This window comes from Chionomys nivalis, chromosome 17 (assembly GCF_950005125.1).
Source record: "Chionomys nivalis chromosome 17, mChiNiv1.1, whole genome shotgun sequence".
NCBI lineage: Eukaryota > Metazoa > Chordata > Mammalia > Rodentia > Cricetidae > Chionomys > Chionomys nivalis.
The window spans coordinates 57,021,832-57,047,714 of NC_080102.1; the positions used below are offsets into that span (position 1 = coordinate 57,021,832).

The 25,883-nt window shown below is 46.7% G+C and overlaps 1 protein-coding gene across 1 annotated transcript in view; it reads right to left on the reverse strand.

The window, feature by feature from the left end:
* Positions 1-415: 415 nt before the first annotated feature.
* The window catches only part of Fam186a (family with sequence similarity 186 member A), a 50,184-nt gene continuing 24,716 nt past the window's right edge, over positions 416-25,883 (reverse strand). Inside the window, exons 4-14 of the mRNA XM_057791317.1 lie at positions 11,220-13,954; positions 10,974-11,153; positions 10,545-10,937; positions 10,158-10,364; positions 9,333-9,596; positions 8,982-9,224; positions 8,197-8,798; positions 6,313-7,104; positions 3,038-3,230; positions 1,734-1,889; positions 416-598 (exon numbers count right to left, since the gene is read on the reverse strand). Coding sequence (XP_057647300.1) covers positions 416-598; positions 1,734-1,889; positions 3,038-3,230; positions 6,313-7,104; positions 8,197-8,798; positions 8,982-9,224; positions 9,333-9,596; positions 10,158-10,364; positions 10,545-10,937; positions 10,974-11,153; positions 11,220-13,954 — 5,948 coding nt within the window. The remainder of the gene's footprint in view (positions 599-1,733; positions 1,890-3,037; positions 3,231-6,312; positions 7,105-8,196; positions 8,799-8,981; positions 9,225-9,332; positions 9,597-10,157; positions 10,365-10,544; positions 10,938-10,973; positions 11,154-11,219; positions 13,955-25,883) is intronic.

The window sequence follows — 25,883 nt, forward strand, 5'->3', positions numbered from 1 at the left end:
ACTGTGTTGCCCAGGGCTGGTCTCAAACTCACGAGCTCAGTTGAGTTGACCACTTCAGCCTCCCAGGAGCTGGAGAAGCAGGCAGATAGCATCAGCTGCATTTACGGTCATGCTATTGGATGATGGTGTGGAAAATGCATCCCCACCATGCTTTGTCTGGTGCCAGCAGCGACAAATCTCAGGACGGAATTCTGAGTTGAACTCCTCCCCAGCCTTGCTATGCTTCCAGTATAACTGTTGGATTGACATTAAATGATGACTTCTGTAGGTCTGTAGAGAAACACTGACCAATGGTGAATTCGTTTGGAGTATTTTGTGAGTCTAAACTAAGCTTTCACTAAATACTTACTTTGGTGTTCCTTGGTGCTACAGAGAAAGTCAGGTTAGAAAGACGGCAGAAGAGGCAAACCTTTACTCACTGTGACCGAAGGGAAGCAAGAGCTTTTCTGAAGGTCCATTGAATATCAAACTGCAGCAGCCGGGGAATATCCGGGTACCCTCCCAGCTGTGTCCAGAGTGTATTCAAAGATGTCTTCTCCATTATCGGGTAGCTTGAAGTGGACAGGTCAGCATTCCAGATGGACTCCACCTGAGTCTGCTGTCTAGAGAGTCAGAGCACATGAGGTAAGGGATGAAGCTCCTCTGATCGCCACAGCCAGTTGAAACGTGTGTCTTCTCTTCCCCACCCATGAACTGCCCTCCCATGCCCCGGGGAGCCTCAGTTGTCTCAGACAGAGACAAGGGAAAAGCACCACTATGACCTAGTCAACTGTTTCAGGCTTTCTTCTTAGCCTCCTGAAGTACACAGACCAAGTATACTTTTCCTTCCAAAACTTTTGCCTTCTTAGGGTAGAGACAGAGGAGGCAGACTGAGAGATATAAAGAAAAAAGTAAAGAAGGAAGGAAGGGAGGGAGGGAGGGAGGGAGGGAGGGAGGGAGGGAGGGAGGGAGGAAGCTTTTCAAACATATTTTTACATGTTATTTATTTTGTATGTGTGTGGGAACATGTGAGCCATGGCATGCACGTGGAGGTCAGAGGACACCTGTGGCGTACAGTCCAGCTCCCCCCCCATAAGTCCCAGGAATCAAACCCAGATGGCTAGGTTTGGCAGCCTGCGCCTTCGCCTAAGGCTAAGCCATCCTCTGGCCCAGCAGCCTTCAAAACAAACAAACAAACAAAAACAAAAACAAACAAACAAAAAACTTTATTATTTTAAGAGAAAGAGGGGCAGAGGGAGGGAGAGGTAGCCAGAGGACAACTCTGTGGCTTTGTCTCCTTCGTCTCCTTCCACTGTGTGGGTCCTGGAGCTTAGACCCAAAGGTGTGACCAGTGAGCGCACCCAAAGGTGTGACCAATGAGAGCACCCAAATCGCCTAAGCCATCTTGCTTATTTTTTGAAAAAAAGAACTCAAAATTAAATGCCAAATATTTAAGTAGAAATATATGTAAATAAACCCTGCTAAAGCATATAGCTTTATTCCAGCACTCACAAGGCAGAGGCATTCCAGGTCAGCCAGGGCTACACAAATGAAACAATGTTTCTTCTCAAAACAGACGAAAGAATACACCTGGGAAGTAAGTACATTCACACCCTCGCAGCACATCCTAAGTGTGGGAAAGGAAAGCCCTTGGGTAAGAACTAAAATAGTTTTAATTAAAAAAAAATTAGACATTGTGTACCACTTATCACCGAAAGTTTAATATTACATACCGTGCCATGAAAGTTTAATACTACATACCCAAAGGTCTTGAAAATGTCGGGCTTTTTGTTGTCTTCAGTGAATAACTCCAAGACTGGACGTTGAATTTTGGTAAAATCGGGTACCTGCTTAAAGCCAGAGACCAAGGGCACAGGCTGGCTAAGATTTAGTTTAAACACCTTTTCGATCTAGAAGCAAAATCAACAAGAACAAGTTAATAGATACATAGAAAGAAAGCACGTTTCTCAGGTTTCAGCCTCTGGAGGAAGTGAAGTGTAAAAAGGAGCATCAGGGAAAAGCCAAAGATGTTAGGAAGTTTGGCTTTCAATCCAGACAGCAGCCGAGCAGCAGACCTACGCTTCCACAGCCATGATTCCCTTTGGAGGATGGGGGAGCTGAGACCATGATCTGAAACTCTATATAGGTACCCCAACCTGGCCTTGCTTGCACTTGCTGTCTGTCTGCTTCCGTACCCTGACCAGAGAGAGCCCTCTCCCTTTACCGTTTCCTTCCTTAGGCCTTGACACCCACAATCACCACCTGACTCTAGCCTAGAGGTTCTCAGCCTTTCGTACAGCTTCTCATGTTGTGGGGACCCCAACCATAAAATTATTTTCATTTCTATTTCATAACTCTAATTTTGCTACTGTTATGAATCATAATGAACATATCTGTATTTGCCGATAGTCTAAGGTGACCCATGTAGCATTCAGCTCAAGGGGTTGCACCCACAGGCTGAGAATCGCTGCTTCAGAGCCTGCCCCTCCCCTGAAATGTCCAGAGCACTGCTATTACTCTGTCAGGTCGCTGTTGCTACTGACACCCCACCTTCCTTACTCCACCTACAAAGACCATATTTACCCAACCAAAATTAGAGGTGTTTTTGCTGTTTGTTTAACAGAGCTGTAATATTTAAAATATAATTGTTATGGAAAATTCAAAATATCTTACTTTACTCCAGCAATGATCAGAAGTCTGTCCTACGCAAAGAAGTAAATGAGTAAGGCTCGCAATTAACCAATTATTTTATTTATTTATTTATTTTTTGAGACAAGGTATTACTATGAAACCTTGGATAACCTTGAACTCACTATGTAGCCCAGGCTGACCTCTATTAATAATGTTAATGAGTCAGGCAGTTGTGGCACACACCTGTAATCCCAGCACTCTGGGGTAGAGGCAGATGGATCTCTATGAGTTCAAGACCAGCCTGATCTACATAGTGGGTTCCAAGGCAGCCATAGTTGCACAGGAGAGAGATCGTGTCTCAAATGAACTAAAACAACCCTTACTTCTTCGTCTCACACTGGAAAGGAACAGCAGAAGGTAAAGTTACCTGGCTGAATACCTGCGTCATGGACCACAGGCACTGCTTCCGCCTCTGTTCTAGTTCCTTCTGCTTGTCTGTCCAGAACCGCATCACCCTCTTCTGGTATTGATCAATTCTGTCCAGCATGATGTACAGGTTCTGAGCCTCATACCCTTTCCCAGTATTTTGGATGGCTTTTAATCGTTTGGTTATGTTGTTTCTTGAAAAAAGTCAAGAATTAGATCCATATAGTTCCCAAAGCTACCAGAGCAAACCTGACTTCTGTTGCGTTCCATTCCTATCTCATTTTGAGTTCTTAAGAGGTAATAGAGCAGGTGGGAGACTTGTTAAACGAGGCCTTTATCTAATTCCTCTATAGGAATAAATTTCTGAGAGGTTGGTGGTGGTGCACGCCTTTAATCCGGGTGCTCAAGAGGCAGAGGCAGGTATTCAGCCTCTGTGAGTTCAAGGCCAGCCTGCTCCACAGAGTAAACTCCAGGACAACCAGGGCTAAGCAGAGAAACCCTGTCTGGAAAACAAACAAACAAACAAACAAACAAATTCTGTAGTGCTCGATAGGGGTGGAACCCAGTACCTCACACCTGCTGCACACATGCTGCACACACATACACACCTGCTGCACACCTGCTGCACACCTACTGCACACATGCTGCACACATGCTGTACACATGCTGTACACATGCACGCCTGCTTCACACATGCTGCACAATGCTGCACACATCCACACATGCTGCACATGTTGCACACCTCTGCACACCTGCTGCACACATGCTTCACACATGCTGCACCTACTGCACACATGCTGCACACATGCTGCACACATGTTCTATCACTGAGCTATGCCTCAGACCACTATCATCACTGTTTTTTTTTGTTTGTTTGTTTTTGTTTTTGTTTTTGTTTTTCGAGACAGGGTTTCTCTGTGGTTTTGGAGACTTTCCTGGAACTAGCTCTTGTAGACCAGGCTGGTCTCGAACTCACAGAGATCCGCCTGCCTCTGCCTCCCAAGTGCTGGGATTAAAGGCGTGCGCCACCACCGCCCGGCAAATATTTATTCATTATGTGTACAATATTCTGTGTACATGCATGTCTGAAGGCCAGAAGAGGGCACCAGACCTCTTTGCAGATGGTTGTGAGCCACCATGTGGTTGCCGGGAATTGAACTCAGGACCTTTGGAAGAGTAGGCAATGCTCTTAACCACTGAGCCATCTCTCCAGCAATCATCACTGTTTTTAAACAGTTCTGGGGGTACTAACCAATTCATATGCAAGACACAAAAACTGGATGTTTAAAGATTAGACAGTCTTTGGGGCTGCAGAGATGGCTCAGGTATGCCCATGGGACAAGGACATAAATGTAAGCAAAACATCCATACTCACAGAATAAAATAAACGTTGAAGGAAAAGAAGAGCTGGGTTGTTAGAACAATGGCAGACAACACTAACTTAGTGTTTCCAAAACCCTGGGTCCCTTCCCTGTCCTCTTAACAAAACAAAAACAAACAGAAACAATTTTAAAACCTGGGTGGCATTAGTCTAGAAATGTTAGGTTTAAATTTTTCCCGTTCAGACCAGGATAACATTAAATATTTAAGAGGTTATCTATCTGGTATTGATTATAGAAACTACTAAAAGTATTTTTTAAATATTGGGAGGTGAGAGGGCTAGCTGGGCATGGTAGCTGTTATCCAGCACTCAGGACACCAAGGTAGGAGGACTGTCATGAATTTGAGGCCAGTATAGACTACAAGTGAGTATATGTCGTTCTGGACTATGGGAGACGCTGCCTCAACAAAAACAAACAAACAAAAAACCCTCAAAGAATTTATAGTTAAATTTAAATTCCCTCAGGGGGGAGGAAAGGTGTATTATTCTACAAGTGGTGACCAAGTAACTAGGAAGGAAAAAAAAAAGAGACCCAGATCTCATAGTAGAGAAGTGTGAGCCAAACGTGCAAGGAGAACAAACTACGAAAGACTCTTGTTTGGTTGTGGGACAAGTTCTCCTGGCTTGCCTGGAGCTCACTATGTAGAGCAGGTTCTCCTTCTCTAAGTCTCCGTCTCTCTTTCTCTTTCTCTCTTCCCTCCCCATCCCCTTTATCTCAATAAAACTCTTCACTTCAGCTTTGCTTTCTGGCGAGTGAGGGCATCTGGCTCTCACCTGCTGCCAAGGTCCCTCTGACCCAAAATCTTTACAGTAACTGCAGGTGTAGACTACCATGCCCGGCCTTTTTTGATATTAAAAAAACAAAACAAAAAAAAAAAAAACGGAACCAACAATAAAGTTGCTATGGTAACACAAGGTGTTAATTTCCCACTTCAGATGTGATGCAGAGCCATGTCTGATGGCCCATGGCTGTACTGCTACTCATCCGGGCTACACAGTGAATTTCAGGTCAGTGTGGGCTTCAGGGGGAGCCTTATCTCAAAACCAAAGCAGAATAAATAGATAGATCAGGCTGCTGCACATGCCTGTAATCCCCGTCGTATTGATAGAGTATTGGCAGGGAAACAGGTTGTCCTGACCAGCGTCATGGGAAGGTTCCAGGAGAGATGCAGAACAGGTGTAGGGGGACAGAGAACAACATCTGGAATCCTCCAGTCTCCTCTAGCTTCCCCGTGCAACACACACACACACACACACACACACACACACACACACACACACCCTCTAAGCCCTGAATGCTAAACATACATACTCCTCCTGCCTCCAGCTCCCAAGCAGAATTGCAAGGATGTACCACCACTGCGACTTCCTTTTATCGTCTTAAACCTCCATCCTGAAGACCCTTAATGATCACAGCATATGATATGGGCCTAGAGGGAGGGCTCAGTGGTTAAGAGCAGTTGCTGCTCTTCCAAAGGACCCGAGTTTGGTCCCTAGCACACATCATAGCTCACAACCGACTATAACTCTGTCTTCAGGAGATCCAACATCCTCTTTGAGTACAGGCCTATGCATGCTGTAGATATGCATGCTGCAAACAAAATGTTCATACATGTAAAATAAAAACAAAAAACTAGAAGCTGGGCAGTGGTGGCATGTGCCTTTAATTTCAGCACTTGGAGGCAGAGACAGGTGGATCTCTGTGAGTTTGAGGCCAGCATGGTCTACAAGAGCTAGTTCTAGGACAGGCTCCAAAACTACAGAGAAACCCTGTCTCGAAAAAAAAAAAAAAGAACACATGGCATGACAAACAAGAAAATTCTAGGCAGTGAAGAAAGTTGCTCAACATCAGGATTATACCAGAAAAAATGGTTATATATACTAATTGTACCTACCTGGCCAGCTGGATCAGCCTATAGGCAACATACTTGCGGCACAGATACCCCAGCCTAACTGTATTCATATGAAGCAGTTCAATTATGAGATTCCTGGCAGTTGTGTGGTACTGTGGAGGGAATCCAGAAGTTTGTGCAGCCTCATTTAATATAGCCAGGTTCTTCCTTTGAGCCTCCACATCAACGAAGTATCTGTCTTCAGGGAGCTGGGCAGGGAGAGGGAACCCCATGGTCTTGGCTTTCCTGGTGTCAGAAGCTGGGGTTAGTATCCAGGGCTTGTCTATAGCGGGGAGCCGTGGTCTCTGGCCCCTTGCAGAAGGTAAGGCCTGTGATGTTTGGGAGAGTTGAGTGCTGAGAGACGTTGGTGACGCAGTAGGCTTCTCTAGACCAACGTGCGGGAGCTTCGATCCTGGTATCCCAGAACCGGTGACGTAAGGCTGGAACATTCCAAGTGGTTTCTTGTCGAAAGAATCTTGGAGGACCCCAGTTTCTTCCAAAGTGCCAGGAACCTTTGCTTTTCGGATCTTCTCTGTAGGGAAAGGTTTTGGAGGAGAAACAGCTCCTGACCGTTTCTGAGGGACTGAAGAGGGAGAAATTCTCTGAGGCCCTCCAGGGATTGAGAGCTCAGCAGTGATCATTTGCTGTCCTTGCATGTAGGGAATTTGTTCCTGGATGGCTGGAGGCTGGTAGGGGGAGAGTCTGGATAGTAGGAGGTCCTTGTAGACATCAGAGCCTCCAGGAAACTCTCCAGAGGTGGGGAGGGCTCCAGCTGTGGGAGGTGGTGTCAACCTTCTGGAGGGGAAGGGGATTTCTGGTATTAGAGGTGGCTGAGTGTCTCCAGTTTTGAAGAAATGCCAAGGAACAAAGGGCAGCTCTGGAGTGGAAGGAGTCTCGGGTTTTGGGAGCTGCCTTCGGGTAGGAGGGACTTCTGGCGTTAGGAGCTGTGTGGGGGTGACTTGCCCTCTGTCTGTTAGAACCTGTCTGTAAGTAGGAGAGATGTGTGGTTCTTCAAGCATCTCAGAGTCAGGAAGAATGTTCAGTCCTAGGCCTGTCCTAGGAGGAAGTGGGGTTTGCCTTAGTTTCTGCAATGGGATAGATAGAGAAAAGTCCTGCAACTGTTGAAGTAGTCTGTCGGGAGGAGGAACCAATGCAGCAGGCTTTTCCGAGGTAAGAGGAATACGAAATGCTGGCTGATACCCAGCGATTCCTGGTGCTTGTAATTGCTCAGGAGTCATGATGTTTGCTGCCCCTTGAGCCTTTTCTGGCATGATTACCCCCCCCCATTTCCAGGCCAGTTCTTCAGTGAGCGCATCTTCTAATGCTGCCACCTGCTCAGAGGTAAGGGTGACAGCCGCGGCCTGAGTTTGCTCCTGCGTAAAAATGACACCCAAATGCTGGGCTCTGTCAAGTGTGATAGTGAACACTAGTGTTTGGGTCTCTCCTGGACCAAGTTGACCCAGCAACGGGGACTGCCAGGGTGTACGGGGAGGTTGCAATGCCTGTACTTGCTCAAATGCTTGGGGCTGCCCTGGCATGAGGGTGATTCCCAAAGCCTTGCCCCGCCTCTGTGGAAGTGGAACTCCAAATTGCTGGGGCCATTGAGTGTTTAGTGGGATTCCAATTGTCTGGGTCTGTTTAGAAGCCACAGCTGGTTTTGGTGTTCGGATAGACTCCGGGATAATAGGAATTTTTAGGGGTTGAATCTGCTCTGTAGTAGTACGGCCCTTCAACGTTGCTGCCTGTTTAGGGGTTAAAGGAGCATCCAAACCCCGGAATTTCTTTGGAGGAAGAGTGCCTCGTTTCTGTAAGCTTGAAGAAGTGAAACTGATCCCCAGGGCTTCAGCCTGCTCAGGAGAGAGAGTGATCCCCAGGGCTTCAGCTTGCTCAGGGGTCAGACTGATTCTCTGGGCCCTGGCCTGCACAGGGGAGAGAGTGAGCCCCAGGGCCCGGGCCTGCTCAGGGGTGAGACTGCTTCTCCGTTCTCTGGCCTGCTCAGGGGTGAAAGTGACTCCCAGGGCCTGGGCCTGCTCAGGGGTCAGACATATCTTCTGTACCTTGGCTTGCCTAGGGGTTAGAGTGATTCCCAGATCCCGGGCCTGCTGTGGACTGAGAGAGATCCCCAAGGTGTGAGTCTGCTCAGGGGTGTGAAAAATCTCCAGGGCCTGGACCTGCTCAGGGGTCAGAGTAACTACCAAGGCTTCAGCCTGTTGGAGGGTAGGAGCTATCCCCAGGGCCTGGGCCTGCTCAGGGGAGAGAGTGATTCCTAGGGCCTGGGCCTGCTCAGGAGTTAGACTGATCCTCTGGGCCCTGGCCTGCTCAACAGTGAGAGTAATCCCTAGAGCCTGGGCCTGATTAGGTGTCAAACTGATTGTCAATGTGTTGGCTTGCTCAGGTGTAAGAGTGATTCCCAGAGCTTGGGCCTGCTGAGGGGTAAGACAGATCTTGTTTATCTGGGCCTGTTGAGGGGTAAGTGTGAGTCCCAGAGCCTGGGCATCCTCAGGACTGAGGCTAATTTCCTGTGGTGGGCCTTGTTTGGGAGTGGGAGTAATTCCCAGAGCCTGGGTCTGTTCAGGGGTCAGGCTGACCCTTTGCTCCTTAAAAGTGTCTCCCAAGGCTTCAGCTATCCCCAGGGCCTGGGCCTGCTCAGGGGAGAGAGTGATTCCTAGGGCCTGGGCCTGCTCAGGAGTTAGACTGATCCTCTGGGCCCTGGCCTGCTCAACAGTGAGAGTAATCCCTAGAGCCTGGGCCTGCTTAGGTGTCAAACTGATTGTCAATGTGTTGGCTTGCTCAGGTGTAAGAGTGATTCCCAGAGCTTGGGCCTGCTGAGGGGTAAGACAGATCTTGTTTATCTGGGCCTGTTGAGGGGTAAGTGTGAGTCCCAGGAACTGGACATCCTCAGGACTGAGGCTAATCTCCTGTGGTGGGCCTTGTTTGGGAGTGGGAGTAATTCTCAGAGCCTGGGTCTGCTCAAGGGTCAGGCTGACCCTTTGCTCCTTAAAAGTGTCTCCCAAGGCTTCAGCTATCCCCAGGGCCTGGGCCTGCTCAGGGGAGAGAGTGATTCCTAGGGCCTGGGCCTGCTCAGGAGTTAGACTGATCCTCTGGGCCCTGGCCTGCTCAACAGTGAGAGTAATCCCTAGAGCCTGGGCCTGCTGAGGGGTCAGACTGATTGTCAATGTGTTGGCTTGCTCAGGTGTAAGAGTGATTCCCAGAGCTTGGGCCTGCTGAGGGGTAAGACAGATCTTGTTTATCTGGGCCTGTTGAGGGGTAAGTGTAAGTCCCAGAACCTGGGCATCCTCAGGACTGAGGCTAATCTCCTGTGGTAGGCCTTGTTTGCGAGAGGGAGTAATTACCAGAGCCTGGGTCTGCTCAGGGGTCAGGCTGACCCTTTGCTCCTTGCCTGGCTCAGGGGTAAAAGTGACTCCCAAGGCTTCAGCTATCCCCAGGGCCTGGGCCTGCTCAGGGGAGAGAGTGATTCCTAGGGCCTGGGCCTGCTCAGGAGTTAGACTGATCCTCTGGGCCCTGGCCTGCTCAACAGTGAGAGTAATCCCCAAGGCCTGGACCTGCTGAGGGGTCAGACTGATCTTAAATGTGTTGGCTTGCTCAGGTGTAAGAGTGATTCCCAGAGCTTGGGCCTGCTGAGGGGTAAGACAGATCTTGTTTATCTGGGCCTGTTGAGGGGTAAGTGTGAGTCCCAGGAACTGGACATCCTCAGGACTGAGGCTAATCTCCTGTGGTGGGCCTTGTTTGGGAGTGGGAGTAATTCTCAGAGCCTGGGTCTGCTCAAGGGTCAGGCTGACCCTTTGCTCCTTAAAAGTGTCTCCCAAGGCTTCAGCTATCCCCAGGGCCTGGGCCTGCTCAGGGGAGAGAGTGATTCCTAGGGCCTGGGCCTGCTCAGGAGTTAGACTGATCCTCTGGGCCCTAGCCTGCTCAACAGTGAGAGTAATCCCTAGAGCCTGGGCCTGCTTAGGTGTCAGACTGATCGTCAATGTGTTGGCTTGCTCAGGTGTAAGAGTGATGCCCAGAGCTTGGGCCTGCTGAGGGGTAAGACAGATCTTGTTTATCTGGGCCTGTTGAGGGGTAAGTGTAAGTCCCAGAACCTGGGCATCCTCGGGACTGAGGCTAATCTCCTGTGGTGGGCCTTGTTTGCGAGAGGGAGTAATTACCAGAGCCTGGGTCTGCTCAGGGGTCAGGCTGACCCTTTGCTCCTTGCCTGGCTCAGGGGTAAAAGTGACTCCCAAGGCTTCAGCTATTCCCAGGGCCTGGGCCTGCTCAGGGGAGAGAGTGATTCCTAGGGCCTGGGCCTGCTCAGGAGTTAGACTGATCCTCTGGGCCCTGGCCTGCTCAACAGTGAGAGTAATCCCTAGAGCCTGGACCTGCTGAGGGGTCAGACTGATCTTAAATGTGTTGGCTTGCTCAGGTGTAAGAGTGATTCCCAGAGCTTGGGCCTGCTGAGGGGTAAGACAGATCTTGTTTATCTGGGCCTGTTGAGGGGTAAGTGTGAGCCCCAGAGCCTGGGCATCCTTGGGACTGAGGCTAATCTCCTGTGGTAGGCCTTCTTTGGGAGTGGGAGTAATTCCCAGAGCCTGGGCCTGCTCAGGGGTGAGAGTTATCCCCAGGGCCTGGGCCTGCTCAGTGGTCAAACAGACCCTCTGAGTCTTAACCTGCTCAGGGGTGAGAGTTAGCCCCAGGGCCTGGGCCTGCATAGGGGTGAGAATAATTCCCTGTGTTTGGGCCTGCTCAAGGGTGAGAGTCATCCCTAGCGCCTGCCCTTGCTGAGGGGTCAGACTGATCCCCTGGACCTTGATCTGCTGAGGGGTGAGAGCAATCCCCAGGGCTTGGGCCTCCTCTAGGGTGATGGTGATCTGCTGTGCTTGCGCCAGCTGAGAGACTGAAAGGTGTTCCTGCACTTGGGTCAGCTGTGGGGTGAGGGCTAGCCCCAGGGCCTGGGCCTGTTCAGGGGTGAGATTAATCCTTTGTGCTTGGACCTGCTGGGGGGTGAGAGAGACCCCCAGGACCTGGGCCTGTTGAGGAGTCAGACTGACCCTCTGTGCCTTTGTCTGCTCAGGAGTGAGAGTGAGCCCCAGGCCCTGGGCCTGCCAAGGGGTGAGGGTGATCCCTAGGATCTGGGCCTGTTGAGGGGTCAGGCTGATCTTCTGGGCCTTGGTCTGCTCAGGAGTGAGGGTGATCCCTAGGGTCTGGGCCTGTTGAGGGGTCAGGTGAATCCTCTGGGCCTTGGCTTGCTCAGGGGTAAGAGTGATGCCCAGGGCCTGGGCCTGCTCAGGAGTGAGAGTGATCCCCTGATCCAGGACCTCCGGAGAGGTGAGGGAAATGTCTTTTGCTTGGATCTGCTGGAGGGGTAGAACTGTTCTTTGGGTAACTGTGACCCCAGATATCTGTACTTGTTCAGCAGTTGTTTGGGGGATTTGCGTTTGCTCTGGAGTGGATGTCTGCTCCAGGATGCCAGGAACTGTCAGCTGAGACCCTAGTTCTTGTTCCTGTCCTGCTGTGGGAGGAGCGCTCTGTGCTTTTTCCGTGTGTTCATGACTAGGAGGACCACTCGGAGCCTGTGGCATTGAAATCGAACCTATCTGGGCCAACTCAGGGATAGGCCTTGGGAGGGGCCGTGCAAAGTCAAGGAGGGCCTTGGAAGAGGAGGGCTGCTTCTCTGTGGGGTGCTCCACCGCGTCAGGGTCCGCTTGGGATAACTGCACTTGACTCATCAGGGGTTTGAGGACTTTCATCCACCTGGGTGTCAGCACCACCGCACTCTGGGTGAACATCTTTGACAGCTCTTTAGCCTGGGACTCAGTCTTTGCTAGCTGTTTCCACTTGCTCCCTTTCGGCCGCTGGCTGTCTTCTGCATCTCTCACGGCCTTCGGCTTCTCCTTGTCAGTCTCCTGAGCCTGACTCGCCTCTGACCCTTCTGTTGTTTGTCTCCACTCCTCCAGCTGCTCTGCTCTCTCCCTTCCTCTCTGCTTTTGCTCGCTCTCCCTTTGAAGTCTTTGCTCTTCTCTCCAGGCCTCCTCTTCCTGCTTCTGTCGCTCTTGCCCTTCCTCCATCCTTCTGCCCACTGTTGTGCCCTCCTGTTCTCCCTCTAGCTCATCCAAGAGTGTTTGAACGAGTTTCCTAATCACAGGGTCCGTCATCTCACTTAAGAGAACGTTTCTGATTTCAGCCTTGGAACTCATGGATGTCTGCTTAGGAAGCTGCTGTGGTGTGGCGAGGGCTAACTTTTGTTTGATGACTATCTCTCTAAATTGTTTCTTTCTTGCGTCTTTGTATGTCCTCAAGGTTTTAGTGACAGTCTCAGTCACTTTTTGGATGTATTCCTCCATTTTTAACTTTATGGTGTTTAATTTTTCAACTTCTGCTCTTCCTAATACATCCTCCTCATCCTGTATACTCTTTGGATCAAAAGCCTTCCCTACATTATTCATTTTCTCTCTTAGGAAAGCCAATATGGCTCTTTGAAATTGTTCTAGATTACTCCTGCCTTCGGGGCTTATTGTCGTCTGTTTAGGGGTCCTGGGCTGTAATTTACCACGTACTTTTGTGGAGCTCGCTGTGTCTTCAGTCTTCCCTGGCACGGGCTTTTTCCCTTTGGTTTCTGGTTTGTGCAGCTCGGGGGGTTCCGGCTGGATTATCTTGGGCAGTTCTACTTCCGACTTGGCTTCTTTTTCTTTTGGCCTAACAGTGGATTCTATTTTAGTCTCTGATGGCACTGGGCTTTTTCCAACAGTGTATTGTGATCTGACCTTCTTGAGCCGTTCCCACATGCTACCTGTTCCACTCTGGACTCCTTGGCCCTTCAGTTTGCCTTCTAGAAAGGATCTCTCGTCTTTTTGCCTCATGTCCAGTGCTTGTAGATCAAGTTCACTAGTCTCAATATCCAAGACTATCCTTTCCTCCTCTAGATTTGCAGCCAAGGACTCTACTGACTGTGGGGCCGGGGGGTACAGCTTTCTCTGGGTGTAATCAACCTGACCTTCAGCTGGAGCCGCTTCGCCTTGGGCTACGTATGGCATAGTCGAGTCCCACTTTATTGCGGGGACTCTGACCCCTTTCTTCTGGGACTCATCTATAATATTTTCAAGCTCTTTGTTTAAAAGACTGTCAATCTCCTCTGGCTCCATATCTTTGCCTGTGGGTACTTTCGCAACTAACGTTCTCAAGGATACAGATGGGAACAATAGTTGACGTCCTAGAAAATTTTTGATTCGAATAAGTTGCTCGCTCTTTTCCTCACTCTCTTTAAGTCTCTGATGAAGCATTTCATTTTCTTCACAGAGCTCTTGGAAGGCCTTCCGTGGGATTTCTTTTTCTTCCTCTTCCTCTTTTTCCTCTTCTTCATCCCTAACCAGGTTGGTAACTTGGGAGCTTAAGAGCTTCAGCTCCTCGTTGACTGTACTCAAGGCTTTGGAGAGATTCAGCACTGTAGCTGAGATGTATTTGATGGCGTTGTTTTCCAGTTTGCTGAACATGCCTGTGCTGATGAGTTCCTGTAGCATGTCTTGAATTTCTGAAACTTTAGTGTTTAACGCAAATTGGTCGCAGATCATCTGATCCGGTCTTAAAGCATGGGCTGTGGCGGGTCGCTTTACAATGCGTTCCTTCCAAGCTTTCCAGAGAGTGCCGCGAGTCACTGGGAGAGAAACGAAACCATGCAGCGTCATTTCTTCTTTTCTGTTGTGCCTAAGGAGCTTAACCTCAGCTCCTGAGTACAGACAGGACAAACACTCATCAGAAAGGTTTAATGTATTCGATTTTATAGTCATTAGCCAAAGGTGAGATAGCCATGATCTCACTTAAGCCAGATAGTGACAATACTTGAGGGAGAGAGACAAGCCTCCAGTGCACAAGAATGTAAGTAACATGTAGATGCTCCACCCTACAAGAGCAGTGCATATGCAGATGCTCCACCCTATAAGAGCAGTAGCTGCACTGCCTATAAGCTTCATATATAGACTTCCCTCCAAAGATTGCTTCCCCCAAAAGAAAGCAGGAGTAATAACTTTTTTTTTTTTTTAAAAAAAAAAAAAGGTCTCCTGAATGGTCTAAAACTAGGAATGTAGACCTAGCTGGCCTTAAACTCACAGAGATCTGCCTACATCTAACTCCAGAGTGCTGGATTAAAAGCGTGCACCACCAACACCCTTGTGTGCCACCATGATGTAGGAGGGTCTTCTATCTATCTGTTGTTTCATTGGTTAATAAAGAAACTGCCTTGGCCTTTTGATAGGGCAGAATTTAGATAGGTGGAGAAGACTGAACAGAATGCTGAGAGGAAGAAAGCAGAGTGAGGCGCCCAGATGTGGACAACTGAATCCACAGAAAGCCTGAGAAAGCTTGGGAAAGAATAGAGTAAAGCATGTTTTCTTGGTAGCAGCAATTTCTCGGGTCTTCTCTGCTTGCTAGAGGCAAGCAAGCGCTCTCATCTAAGAGAGGCTTCCTAACTCAGCTTTAGCTGCAAAACCTTGCAGCTCTTTCAAGAGGTCCTGCCACGAAACACTTAAATGGTGTTGATGAGAAGCTGAACGCATGCTTTTCAGTTGTCAGCTGTAGCAGGAGAAAAGCTGTGCCATTTTAAAATGCCGGCTTTGTGGGCCATCCTGCCAGGGCAAACTCTGACTCTTTCAGGCAGGTAGACCGACTGAGTGTGGTCTGTTGCTGCAGCTTACTTGCTGGCAGGGACCTTGAAACACCATAGAGTTGTGGCAATAAAAATGGCTACAGCCAGTACCTCCGCTGTGAGGCTGGAAAGCTAAGGAATGGGCTTGATCCAGTCGTCAAAGCCACGGCTTTCATCCTCTCCTTAAAGACTCATGTAGTCAGAAAAAGAGAGATATATAGTAAAGAGAGATTTTTTAAAAAAAATCTCTAAATGTTTTACTGTGTGTTAAAAATATATGCTGGCTCGGGAGAGAAAAGAAAAAGGTTAAAGTTCTTTAAAAAAAAAAGAGAGAGTAGTTGGGTGTGGTGGTACACACCTTTAATTCCAACGCTTGGGAAGTAGAGGTAGATTGACCTCTGTGATTTCAAGGTGTGGTAGCACATGCCTTTAATCCCAATGCCTGGGAGGCAGAGACAGAGGGATCTCTGTGAGTTCAAGGACAGCCTGGTCTACAGAGTTATTCCAGGACAAAGATATACAAAGAACCTGTCTCAAAAAGTAAAAATAAACAAAATAGAGGTTAAAATAAAGCTGCACAAAGATGGAAAATACACAGAGAATCTTGATACTGTATGCTATTATGCTCTCTTTGAATTGTTTGAATTGAGGAAAGAGCAACAGCTGCTAAAAGATATTTGTTTATGAATGCTGCTGAACTAATCCAAGATATTTTGAAAATGCCTTGACTTCAAAATTTGGATCTAAGGTTATGATGCTTTGGAAAAGTCCTTCTTTTGTTTTCACAGAGGATCAGACCCTGTGGATTGCTTCTATCCCAATATGGTATGATAGACCACACCCTCCTGAGGGGTTGCTGTGAACACCCTCAAAAAATTACTTCACACAGGATACACCATAAAAGACCTGATTAACAGCGCCCCTATACAGCAAGAAGAAGTTTGGAGAGAAATAACTATGTCTATATTCCCAGATATTGTTTATAAATGTTCTTTTACATTTAAAGGGGGATATAATATAGATATGAATAATTTACATTGGTATAAATTTTACTTTATTGGTATAAAGTTAAGGTCAATTTTGTTATATGTATATATGTTTCTGCTCTTGATTGACGTATTGTGATTGTGTAGTTCATTTAAAAATGTAATGTGTAGGGCTGGAGAGATGGCTCAGGGTTAAGAACATTGCCTGCTCTTCCAAAGGTCCTGAGTTCAATTCCCAGCAACCACATGGTGGCTCACAGCCATCTGTAATGAGGCCTGGAGCCCTCTTCTGGCCTGCAGATATACACACAGACAGAATATTGTATACATAATAAATAAATAAATATTAAAAAAAATGTAATGTATAGCCGGGCGGTGGTGGCACACACCTTTAATCCCAGCACTCGGGAGGCAGAGACAGGCGGATCTCTGTGAGTTCAAGACCAGCCTGGTCTACAAGAGCTAGTTCCAGGACAGACTCCAAAACCACAGAGAAACCCTGTCTCAAAAAAAAAAAAAAAAAAAAACCAAAAAAAAAATGTAATGTATAATTAGGAAATATAGGTTTTTTCCTATATTTGGAATATGGATAATTATCAATAATCAAGCTTGTAGTAATATTAGTTGGATTTTCTAGATATAGATATATTTCAGTTAGATAGGCATTCTTCATATCTTTCAAAGACTACAGAATATGGCATTTTAAATGTTTTAATAATTTAGGGCTTTTCAGGACAACAAGACATGTCTGCTCCTGAGAGCACCAATCTACTTCAAGAGGAAGATGGGCATCGAAGAGGCTCATTATGGAGTTTGATAGCCATTTGGACAGGAAACTGCTCTTGCCTGGACTGATGCATAAACTAGACACAAAGAACCCGCAGAAAGAGGACTGCTGAACTTGCCTAAAGGTGAGATGGTCTTTTAGGGTTCCTGATTCATGAAAGAGTCTGTGAGACATTCTGCAGAACACAGAAAAAAGTGACTGAACTCTCTTTGAAATTTCCTGCTTCATGGAAATGTCTGCTGGATACTATGGGCCTGTAGGCCAAAGATGGATGCCCCAACAGTACAAAAGAACTTTGTGTGACTGTCCAGACAGCGAGATGTCTTTATCATTTCTAGAGTTTTGGAAGTTGCTTACTTCTTGTTTGCTTACATAATATTATATCCTTCTGGAGTCTTTGATGGAGTTGAAGAATAAATAGATAGTTATAGTTTTCCTTAGTTATGATTAAAGATAAAATAGATATAAATATTGTAACTGTAATTCTTGCTTGATAACTGTTTTGTTATATGTAATTTTACTATGTTAAAGTTAAAGCCTTTTTTTTTTTTTAACAGAAAAAAAAGGGAAGCCGGGTGGTGGTGGCGCACGCCTTTAATCCCAGCACTTGGGAGGCAGAGGCAGGCGAATCTCTGTGAGTTCAAGACCAGCCTGGTCTACAAGAGCTAGTTTCAGGACAGGCTCCAAAACCACAGAGAAACCCTGTCTCAAAAAACCAAAAAAAAAAAAAAAAAGGGAAATGATGTAGGAGGGTCTTCTATCTATCTGTTGTTTCATTGGTTAATAAAGAAACTGCCTTGGCCTTTTGATAGGGCAGAATTTAGATAGGTGGAGAAGACCAAACAGAATGCTGGGAGGAAGAAAGCAGAGTCAAGCAGTCACCATGAAGCTCCGGCCCAAGATGGATATAGGTTAGAATCTTCCCGGTAAGCCACCACCTCATGGTGCTACACACATTAATAAAAATGGGTTAATCAAGATGTGAAAGTTAGCCAGTAAGAGGCTAGAGCTAATGGTCCAAGCAGTGTTTAAATGAATACAATTTGTGTGTTGTTATTTTGGTTATAAAGCTGGCCATGCAGGATCCAGGTGGGACGAAAAACAGGCCTGCTCACCTCATCACTACACCACCATGCCCAGCTGTACTTTAGTTTTTGAAACAGAGTCTCTCCTGAATCCAAAGATCATCAAATCAGTGGCCCTGTCTGGCCAGCACAGTCCAAGGACCCCCCAGCTCTACAGTCCAGGACTACAGATGGCCTTGGCTGCACTCTAAGTTTGTATGTGGATGTTGGGGATCCACACTCAGGACCTCGTGCTTGTGTGACAAGTACTCTTTTGATTGAATGAAACGGACCTTCACTGTGTGCTCTTTATCCCAACCCAGCCATCTCAGGGCAAACTTCACTGAGTGGCATCTTGTAATGTTACCTGATTGTTTCTCAAGATTCCTAAGGACGTTGAGCCAAGAAAAAGTCTGAAAAACTCTGGCAGCAAAGAGGAAGCTAAGCAGCTATGACACCTGAAGGTAATGTGGTGCTATATCCAAAACAAGAAGGGACAGTAGGTAGGTAGGTGAGGACCAGGAGATCTGAATATATTAAGCAATTTAGCTAACAATAATGTGCCGATGTTGGCTTCTTTCTCCTTTCCTTTCTCTTTTTGGTTTTTTGAGATGAGGTTGAACTTGCTGTGTAGTCAAGGCTGCCTCTGGATCCTATTTACCTCTCAAATACTAAATTACAAGTGTGAGCAACCACACCCAGCTTCAACTTTGGCTTCTTAAATATAACTAGGGCACATACTAATGTGAGAGATATAATCAAAGGGTGTCTTAGTTAGGGCTTCTATTGCTGTGATGGAGCACCATGACCAAAAGCTAGCTGGAGAGGAAAGGGTCTATTCGACTTACACTTCCAGATCATAGTCCATCATTGAAGGAAGTCAGGACAGGAACTCACACAGGGCAGGAACCTGGAGGCAGGAGCTGATGCAGAGGCCATGGAGGAGAGCTACTTACTGGCTTGCTCCTCATGGTTTGCTCAGCTTGCTTTCTTAAAGAACCCAGAACTGTCAGCCTAGGGATGACCCCACCCACATGGCCTGAGCCCTCCCCCATCAATTACCAATTAAGACAATATGTCTTTACATCTGGATCGTGTGTGTGTGTGTGTGTGTGTGTGTGTGTGTTTAAAACACCCTTTCTATATAGTCTTGACTGTCTTGGAACTTACTCTGTAAACCAGGCTGGCCTCAAGCTGACAAAGCTCTGTTTGGTCTTATGCCTGAACCTCATGAAGGCATTTTCTCAACTGAGGCTCCTTCCCTCCCCTCAGATGACTCTAGCTTGTGTCAAGCTGACATAAAACTAGCCAGTACAAATTATTGTGTGTGTGTGTGTGTGCGCACGCGCGCACACGTGCGAGCATGAATACATGTACGTGAGCCCACGGAGAACAGAAAAGGGGATCAGATTCTCTAGAACTGGAGTTATACACAGTTGTGACCATGTGGGTGCTGGGAATTGAACTGGGTCCTCTGGAAGATCAGGCAGTGCTGTCAACCACAGAACCATCTGCATCCCCATTGATGTAAGATCAACCATAGAACCATCTGCCTTCCCACTGATGTAAGCTCAACCACAGAACTATCCACCTTCCCACTGATGTAAGATAAACCACGGAACCATCTGCATGCCCACTGATATAAGAGCAACCACAGAACCATCGCCTTCCCACTAATGTAAGATAAACCACAGAACCATCTGTATGTCCACTGATGTACGATAAACCACGGAACCATCTGTGTGTCCACTGATGTAAGATCAACCACGGAACCATCTGCATGTCTACTGATGTAAGATCAACCACGGAACCATCTGCATGTCTACTGATGTAAGATAAACCACGGAACCATCTGTGTGTCCACTGATGTAAGATTAACCACGGAACCATCTGCCTGCCCTTTGATGTAAGGGGAACTATGGAGAAGTGTACAGAACTCTGTTGGTTTTTCCCTCCCTTAGAACCTAAAACTGCTCTAAAAGAATAGAGTCCATTTAAAAGTAAAGGTAATGCCGGGCAGTGGTGGTGCACATCTTTAATCTCAGCACTCAGAAGGAAGAAGCAGGCAGATCTCTGTGAGTTCGAGGTCAGCCTGGTCTACAGAGTGAGTTCCAGGACAGACTCCAAACTCCAAAGCTACACAGAGAAACCCTGTCCAAAAAAAAAAAAAAAAAAAAAAAAAAAACCCACAAAAAAAACCCAAACAAAACAAAAAGTAAAAGTGCATACTGATGAGCCAGGGGTTACATGTAGAGGTATATTCCTTTAATCCCAGCTCCTGGGAGGGCAGAGGCAGTGAATCTAGGAATCTGAGGCCAGCCTGGTCTACAGAGTCAGGTTCCAGGACAAGCAGGAGTGGGGTGGGCTGTAGAGATGGCCCAGTGGTTAAGAGCACTGGCTGATCTTCCAGAGGATCCAGAATTTGATTCCCTGAGCCTACACAACAGCTTTTAACGTTCTATAAACTCCAGTTCCAGGGGATTTAGTGCCCTCTTCTGGCTTCCACAGGCACTGCATGCACACAGTGCACAAATGTAAAATGCAGGCAACACCCGTGCACATAAAAATAAGTAAATACATTTAAAGAGTAAAAGGCAGTAAGACTTTGCCCATATGACCCAACTGTATTCCCAGAAGCCTCTTGATATTTAGATTTGGATATTAGATATTTAGATTTAGATATTGATATTTGAATTTTCCTGCATGAGTTTGAGTCCCACAAATATCTAATAGCCAGCAAGATAAAGAAATAATTTTAAAACTGTATTGTTAGGCCAAATATGGTGGCACATGCCTTTTATCCCAGCACTCAGGAGACAGAGGCAGGAGAATCTCTGCAAATTTAAGGCCATCCTGGTCTACATATCAAGCTCCAAGACAGCCAGAGCCATTTAGACCTTGCCTCGAAAAAATTAACAACCAACCAACCCACAAAACCTGTATTTTGGGGAGCTAGAGAGAGAGAGAGATCAGCAGCTAAAAGATCAGTTTTCACAGAGCCTGAATTTGGTTCCCATTGTCCACATCAGGCAGCTCCCAGCCACCTATATAACTCCAGGATCTGTTGCCTCTGGGCTCCATGGGCACTACACTCATGTGCACATACTCACAAACAGACATCACTAGACAAAGCTTCATCTTTCAGGGAAACCGTACTGTTGAGATTCCAAATATGTGCTGCACAAGCCAATGATATCACAGAAAGTGCTTTTCTGTGTAAACACAGCCAGGTGGGCCTCAGACCCGAACTCATGCCTCCAACCTTCCACGTGCTGAGATCACACGCGGGTGGCCCCATTCCTGGTAATATTCTGTATTTCGCTGGCATTGAATTCAGTACTGCTCTAAATCCACATTGCGGCTATTTAAAATACAAAGCTTGGAGCACAGTGTGTGACACTTGCCTAAAGTCGCAGCCCTTGGGAGGTAGAGGCAGGAGGATGAGGAATTTAAGGTCATCCTCAACAACTAAGGAAATCTGAGGCCAGCCTAGGTTATGTAAGGAATTGCCTCAAGAAGAAAGGAAGGAGCCGGGCGATGGTGGCGCATGCTTTAATCCCAGCACTCGGGAGGCAGAGGCAGGTGGATCTCTGTGAGTTCGAGACCACCCTGGTCTACAGAGCTAGTTCCAGGACAGGCTCCAAAACCACAGAGAAACCCTGTCTCGAAAAACCAAAAAAAAAAAAAAAGAAGAAGAAGAAGAAGAAGAAGAAGAAGAAGAAGAAGAAGAAGAAGAAGAAGAAGAAGAAGAAGAAGAAGAAAGGAAGGAGCCAGGCAGTAGTGGCGCACGCCTTTAAAGGAAGCAGAGGTAAGCAGATCTCTGTGAGTTTGAGGCCAGCCTGGTCTACAGAGTGAATTCCAGGACAGCCAGGGCTACACAGGAAAACCCTGTCTCAACACCCCCCCCCAAAGTATGTTGACCCACTCCTGTAATTTCAGCACTCAAAAAGTTGAAGTAGGAGGATTCAAGTTTAAAACTAGCTTGTTCTACATACTTAGCTCCTACATTGAAAAAACAAACAGCAGCCATAATAAAAGTACATGGACACCCTACACACACACTCTCACGCACAAAGAAACCTCAAAAATTCAGAGACTGCCAGTCAGTGGATGTGCATGCCTTTAATCCCAGCACTTGGGAGGCAGATACAGGCAGATCTCTGTGAGTTCAAGGCCGGCCTGATCTACAGAGTGAGTTCCAGGACAGGCTCCAAAACCACAGAGAAACCCTGTCTCGAAAAACAAACAAGCAAACAACAACAACAAAAAAAAAATATCAGAGACTTTTAGATCTGTTTAAAAGAAAAAAAGAATTATGCTGTAAATGGCATACCTTAGATTCAAAGGCCTAAATAGATTTGAAGTGAAGTGAATGATTTTAAAATGGCAGGGAGTTGTGGAGTGCGGGTAGACGAGATGGCTCAGCAAGTGAAGACACTTGCTACTAAGCCTGAGAAAGGAGTATAATCCTGGGATTCACACCATGGGAGGAGAGAACTGATCATCCCCTCAACTTATTCTCTGACCTCCATACATGGGCCCCATGAAAAATAAGTATAATTTTTTAATGTGAGGGGGCTGGAGAGATGACTCAGTGATAAGCGCACTGGCTGGTTGGTCTCCCAAAGGATCCAGTTCAATTCCCAGCTCTCACATTGCAGCCCACAATCATCTCTAACTCCAGTTCCATGACATCCCATGCCCGCTTGGGCCTCCATGAGCATCAGACATGCAAGTAGTACATAAATATACTTACAGGCAAAACGCCCGTCACATAAAATTGAAAAACAAATTAAAGGTCTGTCAGGGGTCATGCGACATGACTCGGTTGGTAACAGCGCTTGCCACTGAGCTTAACAACCTGAGTTTGACCCCTGGGACCCACATGGTGGAACTAATCTTCCCAAACTGTCCCCGTGGTCTCCACAGCAAGCCACACACCATGGCATGAGGCAACAAAGTTGTCACCCTAGCTATGCAGGAGGCTGGGCAAGACGATCACAGATTTAAGGACAGCCTAGGTAAGATAATGAGACCTCCTCCAAATTAAAACTAACAGGATTCTAGAGACCATAAAAGACATTTTATACTGAAAAACAGTCTATCAGGAAGTTATTAAAAGTGCCAACATACATGTATCTAAGAAATGAGCCTTAAATACGTGAAACAAAAACCTAATGAGTTCATGGGAAATAGATGACTCAGCCCAGGCTGAGGGAGCGTGCCTATTATCCCAGTGTGGATGGGCAGGAGGATCTCTGAGAAGAATAATCAGTAAGAGACTATACAGAATCCATTAGATAAATCGACAGATAGCTGATAGACAGGGTGTGTGCATCTCACCAAATTTGAGGGCCATTCGTATCGTTTTTAATCATATGAAATTTACTGAGGCTTGTTTTATGGTCTAGCCTATGGCTGACCCTGGAGAATGGCCCAGGTGTGCATAAAAGGTACATGATTATACTGTCATATGTTATATATGCTTACACTGGGTGGAACTGATTTACAGTTTACAAATCTGTGCATTTACTGATTTTTTGTGGAGTGTTCTACTCACTATTGAAAATGGGATACTGGACTCTAATTACAATTTTATACTTTTATTTACTCGTGTGTGTGTGTGTGTGTGTGTGTGTGTGTGATGTAGGTGGGTCTTCTTTCTATGTGTTGCTTTCATTGGTTAATTAATAAAGAAACTGCTTGGCCTAACATAGGTGGGTGGAGTAGACAGAACAGAATGCTGGGAAGAAGGGAAGTGAGGCAGACGCCATGGAGCCAGCCACCAGGTCAGACATGCTGAATCTTTCCCAGTAAGTCACCACCTCCTGGTGCTACACAGATTACTAAATATGGGTTAATCAAGATGTGAGAGTTGTCCAGTAAGAGGCTAGAGCTAACGGGCCAGGCGGTGTTTAAATGAATACAATTTGTGTGTTGTTATTTCTGGGGCTAAGCTAGCCGTGCGGGAGCCGGGCGGGATGAAAAGCAGGCCTGCTTGCCCCATCACTACGTGTGTGTGTGTGTGTGTGTGTGTGAGAGAGAGAGAGAGAGAGAGACAGAGACAGAGACAGAGACAGAGAGAGAATGTTGTGCCATTTTGTACATATGGAGGTCAGAGGACAAGCTGTGGGAATCAGTCCTCCCTGTGCGCTAGGAAGGTTCTGGGCAGCCGGCTCAGGTTCCTGTTTGGCACTGCAGCAGGCACTCCTTATGCAGACCAGGCTGGCCTCAAACTCTCAGAGATCCACCCGCCTCTGCCTCCTGTGTGGTTGGCACTAAAGGCACCACTGTGCCTGGCTTGATACAAGTTCTTAGTGCAGTACTAAAACCATGATTGCCAGAAGGAAACCTGCTAAGTCAATTGGAGCATACCAAAATTAAATATATATATCAATATGAAGATATACCAATATGAAGATGAAAAACCTCAGCTGGGGAGCAAATATTCACAAATCCCTTATCTGATAAAAAAAACTTCTATATAGCCAGATGAGGTATCAGAGGTGTATAATTCTAGCATTTGGGAATCCACGGCAGGAGGATCATGAGTTCAAGACAGCTAAAGCTATATAGCAAGTTCCGTTGTGAGCTACGTTGTGAGACATGCTGAGATGCTATCTCAAAATAACAACAACAACAACAACAAAAGACTTTTTTAAAGGGGCATATCCAAAAGATACCAAGTAAGATTTTGGTTTTGTTTTTTGTTTTTTGAGACAGGGTTTCTCTGTAGCTTTGGAGCTAGGAGGCTCTGACTTTGCAAACTCCATTTTAAAGAAGGGGCTTCATCTTAAGCCACATAATGAGCTGGGGAGTGGGCGATCTCAGCCCCAGAAACGTGCTGCCATAGCAAAAATTTGAACAGATACCCTAAAAATGGCCAATTAAGAAGATAGGGAGCAAGCCATAAAATTTAACGAGGTCCGGATGTTCTTAGGAGGCACCCTGTCCTTGAAGATACCTTGTCAGTTATTAATGGCTCTTTGTTAGGTTTTCGCGCCCAAAATCTTACCAGTGATTTCAGAAACTACCTTATCCTAAACCCTTCTTACCCAATCCCAAGACGACAGGACACGAACTCCCCTGAATTCGGCATTTCCCCTTTAAAAGTTCTGCCCTCCCAGGGCTCCTTGCCACACTTTCTGCACCCACCATGCTGGGGTGCTGGAAAGGAGTTGGTCCAAACTTCAGTTTGAATATAAAATCCTTCATGTAATTTGCATCGGAAATCCAGGTCCATGAATATCATTTGGCGACCAGAAACTTGGGCATAACGGAGCCTGTCCTGGAACTCACTCTGTAGACCAGGCTGGCCTTGAATTCCCAGAGATTCACCTGTCTGTGCTTCCCGAGTTGCTGATAATAAGACTTGGGAATGTAGCAGTAAAGTCCCTGCTTTGAACATCTGAAGATGGAAAGCTGTAAGGTAGTGAGTGCTGAGTGGTCAGGCGCTGGTTAAGACTTGAGAGCAAGCCGGGCGGTGGTGGCGCACGCCTTTAATCCCAGCACTTGGGAGGCAGAGGCAGGTGGATCTCTGTGAGTTCGAGACCAGCCTGGTCTACAAGAGCTAGTTCCAGGAAAGGCTCCAAAACCACAGAGAAACCCTGTCTCGAAAAACCAAAAAAAAAAAAAAAAAAAAAAAAAAAAAAAAAAAAAAAAAAAAAAAAAAAAAAAAAAAGACTTGAGAGCAGATTTGGGGGCTGTGAGGCCCTCCCTTAGCTCCTTCAAAATGCCCTGGATGACTGGCTTCAGTCACAGGGAGAGCCAACAACGGCAAAACACCCTACCCCTGAGGAAGCCAATCCGACAGGCGCCAATGTTTATCCCGTGCTATAAAAAAGGCCCGCAGTGGAAAGGCAACCTGGAAATTCAGATGTGGAGAGAGCGCGCGAAGCGAAGCGAAGCTTCCTTAGGAGATTGCTGGTGATGTTGCAAGCCCTAATTGGGTGATGTTTCCACGGTTTGCTTTCCCTTTCTTGGGGGGTGGGAGAGAGATGAAACAGAGCTTTTTATGTAGACCAGGATAGTCTGGTATTACAGGCTTGGCCGTCACGCCTGGGTTTGGTTTGCTCTTCAGTCAGGCGCGCTCTCTCTGCTGGATG